Source organism: Apis dorsata, unplaced genomic scaffold (assembly GCF_000469605.1).
Source record: "Apis dorsata unplaced genomic scaffold, Apis dorsata 1.3 scaffold_341, whole genome shotgun sequence".
Lineage (NCBI taxonomy): Eukaryota > Metazoa > Arthropoda > Insecta > Hymenoptera > Apidae > Apis > Apis dorsata.
Window position 1 is genome coordinate 404,629 of NW_006263608.1, and position 15,981 is coordinate 420,609.

Consider the following 15,981-nt stretch of genomic DNA (forward strand, 5'->3'; position numbering starts at 1 on the left):
ATTAATGAATAATATGAAATTTATAAATGAAATATAAAATAAATTTAAAAATTAATATGAAATATGAATATATTTATTATATGAATAATGTTGCATTATAATTATCAATAATTTATTATTATAAAATATAATATATAAGAAAATATATAAAAAATTTATTTTAAATATACTTTTTACTGTTTATTGTTATATATTAAATAACATAAACATATTTATATCTCATAAATTTGATGTATAAATGCACTGAAGATGAATGTAATAGGTTATTATGTGGGTTCTGCAAAATAAATTATTATAATTCTGTGTATGATCAATGATCTACATATTAATGAGTATTTAGAAGTATCAGTCTATATATCCATAATGGGCAGTATTTTTGCCCACAGGTAATTGAATATGAATATATACAATCAACGCAATGCCTTCTTACTTTTCCACCGTCCAACAGGGCAGTGAGATTTTGTGGATTTACATGGCCAAGGATACCAAACAATTCAGGTCAGAGTAAATATAAGTCTTGAGTAGTTTAGGGGCCAAACTCTAAATTGATTTTTATTATTATTGATCAAGTTTTGAATGCATAAAGTGATACACAATAACATAAATGTTCAGATGCTAAGCTACTATTAACTTTGATGCTCTAACAAGTATACTTTGTTGTTTAAAGAGGAAATAAATATGAAATTGTATCCATATTGATAAATCATTTATTGTATGTAATAATAATAAATACGCATTTTTTTTTCCCTTTTTGATCTGGGTCTTCCTGTATTTATTGGCTTATGCATTGGTCTCTTTTTTGTGTGTCTGGTATTCATTATTATATTATGATTTATTCATTTTCTTCATATTTTTTCCCATTTTCTTTATCATTATCATATCTAGTTTCTATATGATTTACATGAATTTCTCATATTTATAGTCATTCATTTTTTTCTGATATTATTTTATTACTTTGCTTTTTCTTTATCCTAAATTAGTTTTTTTACTTATAGTGATTGCTCACTCTGTCCTAGTTTAATTTTCTTTTCTTTGCTTTAATTGTGTTTTCATTTAATTTTTAATATTTAATATAACTATGTCAAGTTAATTAATTTAAAAAAGTTCATAAATACAACAGATGATATATCTGAAACGAAATAGTTTCAAGTTTATATCTTCTTTAAAATTCAAGTATAAAGTGTCGAAGTTAATGGGATAAAATAAATAAGAAATTTAATAAATTTTCCACAAATCAAAAATAAGGCGAAAATGAAGAATAATAAAATTGCGTGTAAATTCGTTTTTTAATTATTAAAAATTAAAAATCAATAAAAGTATCTCTTGGAGCATTGCAAATCTTTTTAAATAAATAAATATAGGACAATTAAAACAGAGAGATATGTTTTTTACAATCTTAGTTCAGGATATTTTATAATATATATATATGACACATATATAATTTTGTCATATAGGATTTTGTAACCAATTAAAATAATTTTCACTTTAAAATTGACTTTTGCTAGGTCGAACTTATCATAATATAAATTGTTTTTTTATCAATAATTAAATTTTTTCATATATTATTAAATTATTTTTCATAATTTAATTTTTATCATTTATTTGTATTATATTTCTTTATATTCTGCTATCAAATTTTATTCTTTTTAAAAATTTTATATTGTTTTTGTTATTATTTATAATTATATTATTATGTATGATTATTATAATATTATTTTATCTATCAAATAATAACTTATATCTCATAAATCACATTAAATTTTCAAGAAAGAATAAAATTTAAACTAAAATCACTAATCATTTCATTTTGTTTATGAATATATAATTGTTTATGAATATTTAATTTTGTATATGAATATATTGACTGAAAAAAAATATATAATTGTTAAAACACCTATTAAGGATCAAGGATAGAGAAATAACTTTGTATTTCTTAAATGTTTTGTAAAATATTTGTAAAATATTATTATTATATATCTCAATATTAATGAAACTTTTTTTGCTCTTATTGTATACTTATTATAAAATTATAATTATTTACTTATTATAAAATTATACTGGATCATTGTAACTCAAAGAAAATTGTGCATATATTTCTGTTTCTCCTGATTCAGTTTGTCTTGAATCTAAATTTAAAAAAATTTATGATTCTATAAATTAATGCGCCTATTCTATAAATTGGCAACAATAAATTAATTAATTTTAATTTCATATAATATACATATATGTATAATTCAAAAAGTATATATTACAATTTATATATATATATATATATATATATANAAGTTACTGTAAAATTGAAAATTTATTCCATTATATTGTAATAACATATTATTTTGCAATAAAGGTCAATTTTTGCAGTCAATTTTTCAGATGATTAAATCAAATATAAAGAATTATTACATATGTATTATTACATATATTATGATATATATATACATATATTATAATATATGTTTTTTACATTTTATATATTTTATTATTTTCTATATAGTTAATAATAAAAAATTATTTTTTCAAACTTAATAATTTCTGTGTTATTCATAAAATATGTTTCCAATACATGATATAAAGACTGTTTTTAATTTTTTGATATTGTAATTTCCTTTGAAAAAATATGATAAAATAAATTATTAAATTATTATTATATGATTAAATAAATTATTAAATTATTATTATATGATTAAATAAATTATTAAAAAATTATATTCTGTTAAAGTTTATTAGTGTATATCAACTATATATGTATTGATTATATTTTTTTCATTATGTTGAATTATATATATTAAAAATTAATAATATAATAAAGATTGAAAGATAAAGTAAATAAAGTATGCATGAAATATAAATAGATGAATAATACATGCAGAAACACATTTTAATTAATATTGAATATTGAATATTTAGATACTTTCATTTGTTTTTAGGTCCATCACAACCTGATGAAGATGATTATGGATATGTTTCACAAGAAGCATCTGCTTTTTATAATCAGTTAATGAGTAAATATAATAATACGTCTTCGCAAAAACCAACTTTTAATGACTGCCGAAAGAAGACAATAAAAGATATAGCATCTACAAAGGTATGAAAATATATTTACTTTAATATATTATTATTATGATATAAGAAAATTGTAGCATATTAAATTATTAAAAAGTTGTTTTTTCATTGAAACAAAAACAAAATATTTTAATTTATATATATTTATTTTAATTTATTTATTATATTTTAATTTATAAGATATTTATAATATCTTTAATATGCGTCAATATAATTTTTATTTAAATATATTAATAATTATTATTTATTTAAATTATTTAATTATGATTTAAGGACAGAGTGAAACAAGCTTTAAAACAGCAAGAAGAAGAAGAAACTTTAGGACATCGTCGAAAAAGAAAGATTCTTGTAAAAGAAACGGAAACAGAATTACAAGAAAAAGTTGAAAAAGATATTAAAGATGATAAAAAAGAAAGAGATGAAAAACCAAAATCCAAAAAGAAACCTATACCACCACCAATTGATTTTACAGAACTATTGAAAATTGCTGAGAAGAAACAACATGAACCAATTATTATTGATGTTAAGCCAAAAAATGATGAACCAGAAAGACTAATGACAAAGAAACAAATGAAAGAATATGCAAAAGAAAAAGAATGGCGAGAACGAAAAGAACAAAGAAATAAACTCGGTAATGTAAATAATAAAGAGGCAAGCATTGTTGCATCTAAATCAAATAAAATACAAGATAATCGTAACAATACTAATTGTAATAATAAAGTTTCAAATGTGTCCGAGAAGATAAATACAGTACCTGCAATTTTGAACAAAATTCCTTCGAAAATAACAGGATTGCAATCTTCAACTAATAAAAAACCCATTGACAAAATTAATCTTAACAAACTCAACATAAATAACAAATGCAACATATCAAAAGTATCCGAAAAAGATATACTTTTAGAAGAAAGGAAAAAATTAGAAATAGAAAGGAAAAAATTAGAAGAAATGCGACAAACTATTGAAGAAGAAAAGAAAAAATTAAAAATAAGCAAAACACACATTGAGGATATAAAAAATGCAAAATGTGACAAATCAGTATCAAAAATGAAAATCTTAGATAAACAAGAATTATTAAAAAATTCACAAAAAGAATCTCTAAAATCTAATGTAACAAAATGTCGTGTATCACAAACAATAAACGATAAAATAAAACAATTTCCACCAGCAGATCTTAAATCAATTAAATCTAAACATGTGCCTCATTTAAGAGAACAGAAAAAATCATTCATTAATAATAAACGTAAGAAAAATTTTGTTTTTATTTATTAAATTGGATATATAAAATATCCAATTATAATAATATATAAATAGTATAGTATATAATACAATAATATATAAAATAGTATAAATGAATAAATATTTTCATAATTGAAATTTTATATATGTTTTTATATATTTAAATATATAGGTCGCATAATAGATGATGAGGATGAAGAGGAATATGATTCTGAACTTGAAGATTTCATTGATGATGAAGTAGAAGAAGGAAATGAAGATTATAGTAAATATATAAGTGAAATATTCGGTTATGATAAAAATAAATATAAATATGTAGACAATGATGATGATGCAGCAATGGAAAGCAGTTTTGCACAACAACTCAAAGAGGAATATGTATCTACTAAAATAGGTAAAGGGTCTTTTTATAATATTTTATAATTTTTTTATTATAGTTATTTATGAAAATAATAAATTAAAATTATTTTTTTTGAGGCATTATGGAAGATTTAGAAGATATGCGTATGGAAGCTTTGGAAAAAAAACGAAAAGCCTTTTTAAAAAAAAAATTTAAAAAGTGATTATAAATAATTGTTTATAAATTTTTATTATATTCTATTTAATAAACTATTATATGCTTATACAAATTTTGAACTATTAAAATTTTCTCGTTTTTTAAAGGCTTGTAATATTATTTTATTTTTTAATCATAAAAAATTATTTATTTATCCTATTCAAATTAAACTTTTTTAAATAGAAAGAAAGTTAAGTAATAATTACTATTTCAATTTCTATGATTTTTAATATGTAAAAAATATAAATATTAATATTAATAATAATAAGAGTAGAGAATATAACATATATAAAAAAAGAAAGATATGAGAAAAGAAAATAAAAATTAAAAATAAAATAATTTAGTTAGCAAGATAAAATAATAATACAATAATAATTATACAAGAAAAGACATGATGTCATACAGAAAGAAAATTTAATTAGAGAAAGATGATATTTCGTGAATATAGATTTGAATGCGTGGAAAAGAATCATGCAATGAAAAAGGATGGATTTAGATACAATTCATATGATTAAAAGAGAAATATCAGAATGTTATTCTAACAATTCAAATTTATTAGAAATTTTCTTATTAAAATTTTATTTAATTGAAATGAAAGAATAAAGGAATAGTATCATGAGGAAAATACTTTAAAAAAATTTTTTATCAAAATTTAATAATAACGATGATAAAATCACGCAAGTTTTCGATTAAATAATTTTAGATTCATTTTTTTATTTTTACCAAATAATATTATCAAATTTATAATAATATTTTTTTCCAAATTTATTTATCTTACTATTTCTTTTAAAAGAATATAAAATTTCTATTACACATGGAAATTTCAATTTTCATAATTCTGTTATTGACAATGTGTTAAAATATATTATTAAAGATAATCAATAAATACAATAAAAAAACAATAAATAAAAAATACAATAAAAATACAATAAAAAAATATTTCAAATGGAAATTATAAATGCAGATTATTCTACTATAGAATGAAGATAATTATATTTAAAAACATTATTTGCATTATTATTTGCATTATTTAATGCAAAAAATATTAAATAAATAAAACATCTTTATAAAAAAATTGTTTCATATAACAATAATTTTAATGAATAATGAATAAAAAATAAATTTCTAGAAAATATTTATAATACAAAATAATATACTATTATTAATATTATTAATATAATTAAAATAAAATAATATCTTTATTTATTTAATAAATGAATAGCTTATATTTTAAATAAAACACATCATTATAAATATTAAATATTTATTTAAATTCAATTTTTATAAATTCTTTTATTTACAATATTAAGAATAAAACAATTATTAAATTTGATTTTTCTGTAAAAAAATATTTAATTATATTTTAATGTTATATATGAACAACGATACTATACAAATGAATAATATAAAAAAACTATCAATTATATATTTTTTTTTCCATTTTATATTTTATTAAAGGAAAACATTATTTATTTTAATTGTTTGATTTATACTAATATCATATATTATATATGTCATAACAAAATAAATATATCGTTTCAAATATTATATTTACATACAATGATTTATATTGAGGTAGATAAAATTAATTTAATAATTTAATAATTTAAATATTCATAAGAATCGCATTTGTTAGGCGCTAAATTTTAATTTCCTATTTCAGTTTTTAACATTCGTTGTATTTGGTAATAAAAAAAATGTGGGAAAAAATTTATTTATCTCACAGTAAAATCGAAACGAATAACAAAAATAATTTTTTTAAATTATTTTTTTTATATTTTTCCTTATATATTTCTAATTTCTTAAATAATTACATAAATATAATAAATTATATTATATTAATTTATTATATTTATTATATTAATTTAAAAGCTCTCAAGTACAAATTCAATTATATAGATTTTTAAATAGCCACAAATGTGCTTTATGAATAAAAATTCTATATGAAAAATTAGTATTGAAAAAATTAAATATAGATATTTAATCAGAGAATATATACTTTTATTCATCATATATATGTGTATATATATATATTTGTATCGAAATACATAAATTGTTTCATAGTTTCATTTTTTCATATATGAATATGATTTTCATTGATCAAGATTACTAAGAAATTAAAATTATTCTATAGATATTTAAGTTTTTTTATACATACTTTTTTTTATTTTGTTTATACAGATAAAAATGATGTTGTATGTTAAAAAAATAATTTGATTAAAATATTTGCTTAAGGCACATATTTTTTTTTCAATTTTTTTATTCATTTTATGATTTTGTTAGCAAAATATAAGATATAATATAAATATATATAACATAATATAATATAATATATTTGATAGATTTGGTGAAAAATAATTGAAAATGAAAAATGAATAACTTTTTTTAATAAAATTTCCTTTTTAAAAAAATTTATAAAATACGCATAGATTTGTAAATTTTAAAATTCTATTTAAATTATTAGAAGATTTATTCCGAAATAAAAAATTATTTAATTTTAATAAATTTTCAAAATTATAAGTAATTATATTATTTTAAAAGTATATATTATTTTAAAAATGAAAAGGTATTGTTAGGAATTATCATAATGATATATTTCATTGCACAAAATATGTATAATTTCTATTATTTTTATATAGTCTTGATAAAAAAAATATGAAAATAAAAATAAAAACAAATAAATTGTTACTTTATTATATTAAAATATTTTTGTAACATAAAATATAAAAACTTTAAAAAAATTTCAAAGTATAATAAATATTTGTGAAATCTTTGGAGAGATCTTAATTTTAGAAATCAAAACAAAAAATATGTAAAAATATCTTGAGATTTATTTATTAAATTATAAACAATTAAATTTATATGAAATAAAATGAAAAGATAGAAACGGAGATAGAGTTTCTTATTAAATATTAAATATCAAATTGTTAAATATCAATTGTTTCAATTGCTTATAACTTAAAAAAAAATACAAAATAAATTTTTATATGCTAAATTTGTTTTGATTTCTAGAATCGATCTTTAGTATGAATATATTAATATAACAATATCAAAATATTCTTAACTTTTATTATTTCATATTTACTATTTTTCAGATAAATGCTTTATTTTTTATTTTTTTTTTTTTAACTTAGTAAATATAACAAATAGTATAAACTATTATTATCATTATAATAAATAAGAATTTAGATTAGTAAAAATTAAAATTTTTTAAGAAGAAATTAAAATTAAAATTTTTGTTTCAAAAATAAAATGTTATTTATATAATAACATTTTTATAATAACGAAATAAAAATTAAAAAAATTTTTTTTTAATTAATAGAATTTAATTTAAAAACAAATATGATAATGATAATGAATAATAATCAAATTATAACTTTGCATGAATAATGATTTAACCAATGTATCAATTCATATCAAATGAAAAAAATTTTTTTTAGCTATTTGTTTGCGGTAAAATGACTACTTTTATTTTATTTAATCGCTACATCCCTATATAAATGATATTATTTATTCCGTTTAATATTGTCATCATTAATATAAAATGATAAAAAAATCGTGGAACAATTTTTACAATATAAGATTTTATCCATTTATAAATTTAAATATCGAAGTTATTTAAATATAATTTTGAGATATATTGTTTACAAAAGAAATATTTAATGTTAATATTTTCATTTCGACTTTTATTTTTTCTATGTATAACTTATAAATAAATAATATAAATAAACTTATAAAAAAATAGATTATTGATAAGATATTTACATACAAATTAAGTTTAAAATATTAATGTATCTATTAAAAGTAAAACAATATAATTATATAAATAATAAAAGTAACAATATAATTATAATTATAATTATGTAATGAAAAAAGAAAGTTATTGAAAAAAACGAATCTTTCATCAATTACAATTTAATTAGCAGAATATATATATATATATATATATGTTATTTACGCTTAAAGAAATAAAACGTAATAAAAATTTTAACATTAAATATTTCGTAAACTTTTATTTGTTTGCTCTTAAAATATTTATAGCAATATTTTTAATCTCTATCATCTCAAATCCTATCATTGTGCAAGGTTTCATATAAAAATCAGTATTTTACTTCAGAATTTTCTTTTGTGACTTTAGAATCTTAATCAAATTGATTTTAAATAGCGAAAATAAATCTTAAATTTATAAATTCATTTAATATTTATAAATTCTTAAATTAAATATATTTTTTGACATAAGAAAAATGAATTTTAATAGAATAAATTAAATTTTAATAATATAAAACTTATAACACTTAAAACGTATTAATTACTCTTCTGACATTTACTTTAAATGATTATAATCACATAATATGTAAATATTATATTTATAATATAATATTGTTTAATTTGGTATAAAAATCATAGAAGTATTTTTGAAAACATTTTCTATTAATTTTAATATAAATTGCAGAGAATATTTTATATAAATCATAATTATAAATAAACAAAATAAAATTAATAAAAAATAAAACAAATTACATAATTCTTTGGAAAATTATTCAAACATAAACATTAATTTTAAATATTAACAAATAAAATCATAAAAATGTATATTTATTAATATTAAATCATAACTTAATTTTAATGCATATATAATATGATTAATTTATCTGGAAATATGTTATGTTCATGATATTTTATAAACAATTGAAGATAAAAAAAATATTTTTTATATTTTATAAGAATTATTTCTTATAAAAAAGTCATTCTATAAATAAAATAATTAACAAGTAATCATAATATAAATTTGTTATTCAAAAACAAAGTCGAATCAAATATACATTCATATGAATTTATTTCATTATTATTATATATTCAAAACGATTTCGTTGTTTGTATATTTAAAAATATATAAAAACATTAAAATAATATATTCAAAGAATAACAATATTTTTGTAAAATATATACTATATAATATTCACTATTATTATACTATGTATAATATTCACATGTATTTGAAAACTACAAAAACTACAAAACAAAATTATGTTAAGTAATATATTATACATACAGATATATATATTATATATATAAGATATTGTGGAAGCTTCTTAGACATAAATAGGCTATTTTTTTTATATTTTATATATTATGAAATTAAAATATTTATAGCAAATATAAAATGGTACCCAGAAAAAAAATATAAATTTGTTAGTAAAAATTTAAAAAATATTTACAAATAATCTATATAATTGTTTAAAAATTAATATTCTCGATTAATCTTTTCATTTTCATATTTTATGTTGTTCATTATAGTAGAGACTGAATGTATTGATTAAAAAAATAAACTCATTATATTGCAGAAAAAATAAACAAAAACAGTATTCTATTATGGGATAAAGATAAAGAGAATATTGTCAGATAAAAAAACTTAAAAACAATGCTACATGCATTCAAAGTTTTGAAATTTGCTTATTGTGATGATTCGGTACACTACTATATATATAGATAACATAAACAATATACAACAAAATAAAATTTATAGTTTTTGAAAGATTTTGGAGAAATATTTTTGATTTATCAGTACATATAGCCTCTAATATAGTTAAAATTTTTGTTCTGATTATTGTTGTAAATCAAGAAATAAACTCTACTTATATGATATTAAATCCAAAATGTTACTTTGTTTACTAATAAAATTTATAATATATTTTTTTCCATTTGTTATCACTTATTTTATGATCATAATAAATCACATGTATTATAATAAGATTTTATATACAAAATGACAAGTATGTGCACATGTATTAAAAAAGAAAATTTACTCAAATTCGCAATATTATTCCATTTTGAAATATTGCAAAAATTTCTATAAAAATAAAATAGAAAATAATTATATATCATAGAACTTATCAAAATTATTGGTTCAATTTATTTCCAACAATGCTTAAAATTTAAAAATTTATATTTATATAACAAATGTATATAGAAATAGATATGTATTATATTTATAAATTAAATATATAATTTAAAATTCAATACTATAACTTTTCAGATTTATCATTAAAATATATTAGTATCACAAAAGAAAATTATATTACTTAATTATATAAGGACTTTCAATTAATGAATATTTTTCTATTATAATGCTAAATTTAATGTTAAAAAGAAAAACTACTATAAAATAAAATTTTAAATTTAAATTACTAATTATCTCAAATAGATTTTTTTCTTATTTTACAATATTACTATTGTTTTTTTAATTATATTTTAATATATTATATATGAAATAATACTGCGGTATATATTATTTTTTACTTCATGTGCACATACACAAACATACGCATACATACATACAAAACATATGCAAAGATATATACAGATAATGAAAGAAAAAAAAGCAGAAATAGGAAATAGGAATGCAGCGCCTTGGCGAGAGAGAATCGATGGTACATTTCAAAATATTCCAATTCAACCAACATCCTAAAAAATTGAAAATTTATGTACTTCTTTAATATGAAATACATATATTCTATCAAAAATTCTTTAAAAATTATTTAAAAGAATTATCACAGATAAAATCAAAAACTACTAATATGCAATGTATACAACTTTATATAAAAAAAATATATAATCAAAAATTGTATTCTTAGTAAATAGCATCATAAAATAACATTCTATTACACAAAATACAAATATAATCTATATTAAAATTATTTGCAATTAGGATTGATAATAACCTATTATGTATTCATTGACTTCAAATGATAAAAACATATTTAAAATTAAATTATTAATATTTTCTTACTTTCTATTTTTGATTTTCGATTTCCATGTGAAGCATTCAATTCAAGATTTACGATGAATTTAATGTTTTATACACATCGTTTCCACCTCGCATTTTTTTATGCGCTCATATGAACATTTTTAGCAAATAATTATTGTGTATTAGAAGTCATCAATGCCACCATCAGGAACACCAGCACGTACTTTATCCAATACTTTATTAACAAACTCAGTTGAATGATTTGCTATCCGTATTTCTGTAACAATGAAATAAAAAATAATATCTTTTATTCAATATTGATCAAATTTAATTTTAATTTAAAAATAATTAAAGAAATAATTATTCACATTAATATAAAATAAAACAATTAATAAAATTTTATAAAATTTAATATTAGTAAATTTGAAAGATATTGATAAAATGAAAGTTAAATATTTTTTTATTAGTTAAATATTATATATTAGTTAAAATCATGCAAGAAAGAATTAAAAATTTTTATTTTAAAAATTTAAAAAAATACTAACTAGTAGCCAATTTACAATATTTCTCCATTTGACGTGTTAGCTCTTCTTGATTTTCAGGATTAGGTTCTGTTAATTTTGCTGCAAGTGTTTGTTTAGCCTGAGATATACCTTGAATTAATCGTCCTAAAAAATAATTATTTATCTAAATTAGCTTTTTTATTCATAATTTACTAGAAAAAAATTGTTTAACATGTATATATGTACACATACAGTAAAAATCTTTTTTTTTATTTTTTTAATTTTAAAGAAATTTGAATTTTTATTTAATATTGTCGCATATAAATATAAAAATATATTTATATGAATATAATCATAAATACTCAACTGTGTTCTTGTTCTAAACCGTGTAATTTTATTTTATTTGCTTCATGTTGAGCTTTTTTCTTTAAGCGACATGCTCTTGAAGCAAGTTTATTCTTTTCTTTGCGTGTTTTCGGCCTTGCTGTAAATGGTAATTCGGAAACTGGCGTCATATCATTAATAATACGAGATAATTTGTCCAATTCGCGACCTATACTATATAATTTTCGTGGATTTGGAGTAAGATCATTTCCATCTCCTTTTCGAGCTTTTCCACTGTGTTTAATTCCACGAAGTGCACAATGAGGACTAAAAACAGGATCTGTGGCTTCATTTAAAATATGTGGATCTTCAAGACGAGTTCTTGCAACTAATCTTTGTCCTTTTGGTCCTTTTGCTTGAACATTATATTGCCAAAAATATCGTTCTTTTTTATTATGTTTACTATCTCGATTTGAATCCAAACTTCCACTTCCTCCTCTACTTCCATTGTGTTGATCTTCACCATCACTTCCACCTGTATCTATACAAATATTCATTTTATTGTATTTTATACATTATTGTTGATATAAAGATATATAAAATTAAAAATTTTTAAAAGAGAGAATAGAATATTAAAAAATTATTTAATAATTTATTTATAACTTTAAATTACCGTTATCACTGCTATAATCATCATAATGGTCACTATCATCATCACTGTCTTCATAACCTTCATCATGACTGAGATGATCAATATGATACAATGGATCCGGACTAAGCGCGCCTCCAGTACTTATACTACTTGTTGAACCTGCTTCAACAACACCAAGACTTCCAGTGCTTAATAAATGTGGACGTGGCTCTCTACGAGCCCAAATTTGATCTAGTCCCATTGTTCTAGTTGGTGCAGACATAGATAGTCTAGAAACTTTAGATTTATTATTTGTGCATCCAACATCCATTTGGCCATGGGAAGTATTATCAAAAGAATTTTCACATCGTCTCATTAATAATTCATGAAGAGCAGATTGTCCATTAGGTTTATTAATTGGATGTGGAGATGTCGAAGAACTTGCAGTTGAACTACCTTTAAAACAATTATTTAAAATTAATTTAAAAATATTTTTTTTAAAATTAATTCTTAAAAATATTTTTTAAAAATATTCTTTTTATTTTAAAATACAAATACAAATATTGGCATATAAAAAAAGAAAAAATAAATTTTTTGAAATATACACACATATATAAATTTTTAATAAATAATTTTTTTATTATTAATAGCTTTAAAATATTTAAAATATTAAAATATATTATAAAATATATTATATTATAAATACTGAAGATGTTTTAATTTTATTTCAAATAAAGTTTAATTATTTTCAATTAGAAAGAAAAAATTATTTAATTTTTTTACTATACTATATACTTTATTATATATTATGTTTAAGTCAATAAATAAAAAATTAATATTAATCATTAAATATAAAAATATGAAAATAAAAAATTATATATAAACCTGCAATGTTACTAGTTCCTGGACTTGGAAAAGTATTAGGACTAATTGTTTCTAAATTATCTGCAACATTGATATTTATATTCAAATTAAATCCATGTGTATTTATATATGTTGGAATATTACGGTATGTTGAACCAGACTGTGGAAAACTACTTGGAGCAAATCCAACATTGTTATCATTAAATAATGGGGCAACTGATTGAACTACATTAACATCCATTTTAAATGGTTGAATCCTTTCTTCTGGTAAAAGTAAATCATCAAAATTTAAATCACCAAGAAGTGTATCATCATTTGCATTTAATTCAGCAAGTGTAGGTCCTTGAATAAGATCTGCTTTATCTACTTGTAATATGTCATCATCTTCCCATTTCTCTGTTTTAAAAAAATCATCTAATTGATCAGAATCTACTTTAAATGGTGATTCTGTATGATCTGATCTATTGGGCCACATTGATGTCAATGGAGATGGTGAAAATTGTTCATATACACCTCTGGTACTTCTATGTCCTCCTGGTATTGGTACTGATGCTGAAGATGGACCCATTTCTTGATTTGGTTCTTGTTTTATTATTCCATCCATTGGACTAGCTTTGATTTTCGAAAATAATTCAATGTATCCAGATTCTCCCATTAATATAAATCTTGAACTAATTAAATTAAAAAGTAAACTCTTAATAAGATTTACTTTAAAAAAGTACAATTTAGAATATTTAATATTTAATATAAAAAACTTACCAATTTCTTTTTTTTTTCAAATATTCTATTCTTTATAGTGATTTAAAATATAACTTTTAAAATCTAAATTTTTCAATAATAAAATATATTTGATAATTAAATTCAATTTGCATAAATTCAGAAAGGACAAAAATAAATTAAAATCCGTATATGTTTACGGATTTAAAATTGATAGTTCAGGTAATTAATAAAATCCTAATATAAGGATTCATCCGTTTTCATACTTTGTGATATTACAAATTAATAACAATCTTCAATCATACGATTATATTCGTATAGTACATTCACCGCCCTCAAATGAAACGACCATGACTTTCGTCAGCAAATATTTTTCTTAGCCAACAACATTGGCTCAAAATATTTTCTGAATTTAATGTCTTGTAAATTTAACTTTTTTCTAGCTTTGACAAAAGATATTACAAACAAAAAATATATATTGTTATTTATTTTTACACTATTTTTTTTAGTTATGCACTGAAAATTCATACGATCCAATCGTAAAACACAGTTTGTTATTGTTTTGCCACAAGATTTCGAGACAGTATCACTGATATTAACATAAATAGGAAATGATCACATGACAAAAGTCGAGTATCCAACCAATGAAAACATTTCACCAATCACGAATAAACCTTTAAGTTGTCAATTACTTATGATTTGTGAATTTAATGTTGATTAGAATATGGTTAAATAAAAATTTATTGAATATTATAAACTTTGAAAAATATACATAATGTTATAAAACTATTAAAAATATAAAGTGAAATATAAAATTTATTTTTATACAAATTAACATAAATAAAAAAAACAATATCTATAATAAATATATATAATAAATATCTATAATAAATATGTAATAAATAAAGATAATAAAAAAAACATTAAATAATAATCAAAATTTGAATAAAAAAAGAATTATTTGTTTATTTACAATCTTTTGAAATAATATGTTCAAATAAATTTTATTATATGATATTTAAAATACATAAAATACATAAAATCATTATTTATAAAATATTTTTTATTATTAAACAAGTATATAATAAATTAATAAAGATAAATTTATAAATTATATTTTATAATATATAAATTTTATTTTTTGATTTTAGAAAATATTCACAATTAATTAATATCCTTTTGAATTATATACAAAATTTTTATATTAGTTTATATATATTTATATGTATATGATATGTATACGATATATCAATATCATATAATTACATTTAAAATATTTGTTTAAATTATTTTTATGTATATATGAACTAAATTTTTATAAATATATATATGTTTTCAA

At 18.7% G+C, this 15,981-nt stretch overlaps 2 protein-coding genes across 3 annotated transcripts in view; one reads left to right on the top strand and one right to left on the bottom strand.

Annotated features, from left to right (window-relative positions):
- LOC102679165 (protein SPT2 homolog) overlaps positions 1–4,928 on the top strand; it is a 7,020-nt gene extending 2,092 nt beyond the window's left edge. Inside the window, exons 4-7 of the mRNA XM_006618106.2 lie at positions 2,928–3,085; positions 3,337–4,303; positions 4,472–4,693; positions 4,777–4,928. Of these exons, the coding sequence (XP_006618169.1) occupies positions 2,928–3,085; positions 3,337–4,303; positions 4,472–4,693; positions 4,777–4,862 (1,433 nt within the window). The 3' untranslated portion in view covers positions 4,863–4,928. The remainder of the gene's footprint in view (positions 1–2,927; positions 3,086–3,336; positions 4,304–4,471; positions 4,694–4,776) is intronic.
- Positions 4,929–11,664: 6,736 nt separating this feature from the next.
- On the bottom strand, positions 11,665–15,255 carry LOC102678937. Of its 2 annotated transcripts, none has more exons than XM_006618105.2 (6): positions 14,685–15,255; positions 13,947–14,590; positions 13,104–13,517; positions 12,474–12,965; positions 12,149–12,271; positions 11,665–11,880 (listed from the first exon to the last, which is right to left on the bottom strand). In XM_006618105.2, exons 2-6 carry the CDS (start codon positions 14,578–14,580, stop codon positions 11,786–11,788), a joined length of 1,758 nt encoding a protein of 585 aa, XP_006618168.1. In that variant the 5' UTR covers positions 14,581–14,590; positions 14,685–15,255; the 3' UTR covers positions 11,665–11,785. The 2 variants fall into 2 exon arrangements, with proteins under 2 accessions (XP_006618168.1, XP_006618167.1); XM_006618104.2 differs by having other exon boundaries at positions 12,474–12,971; positions 14,685–15,252.
- Between the last annotated feature and the right edge of the window lie 726 nt (positions 15,256–15,981).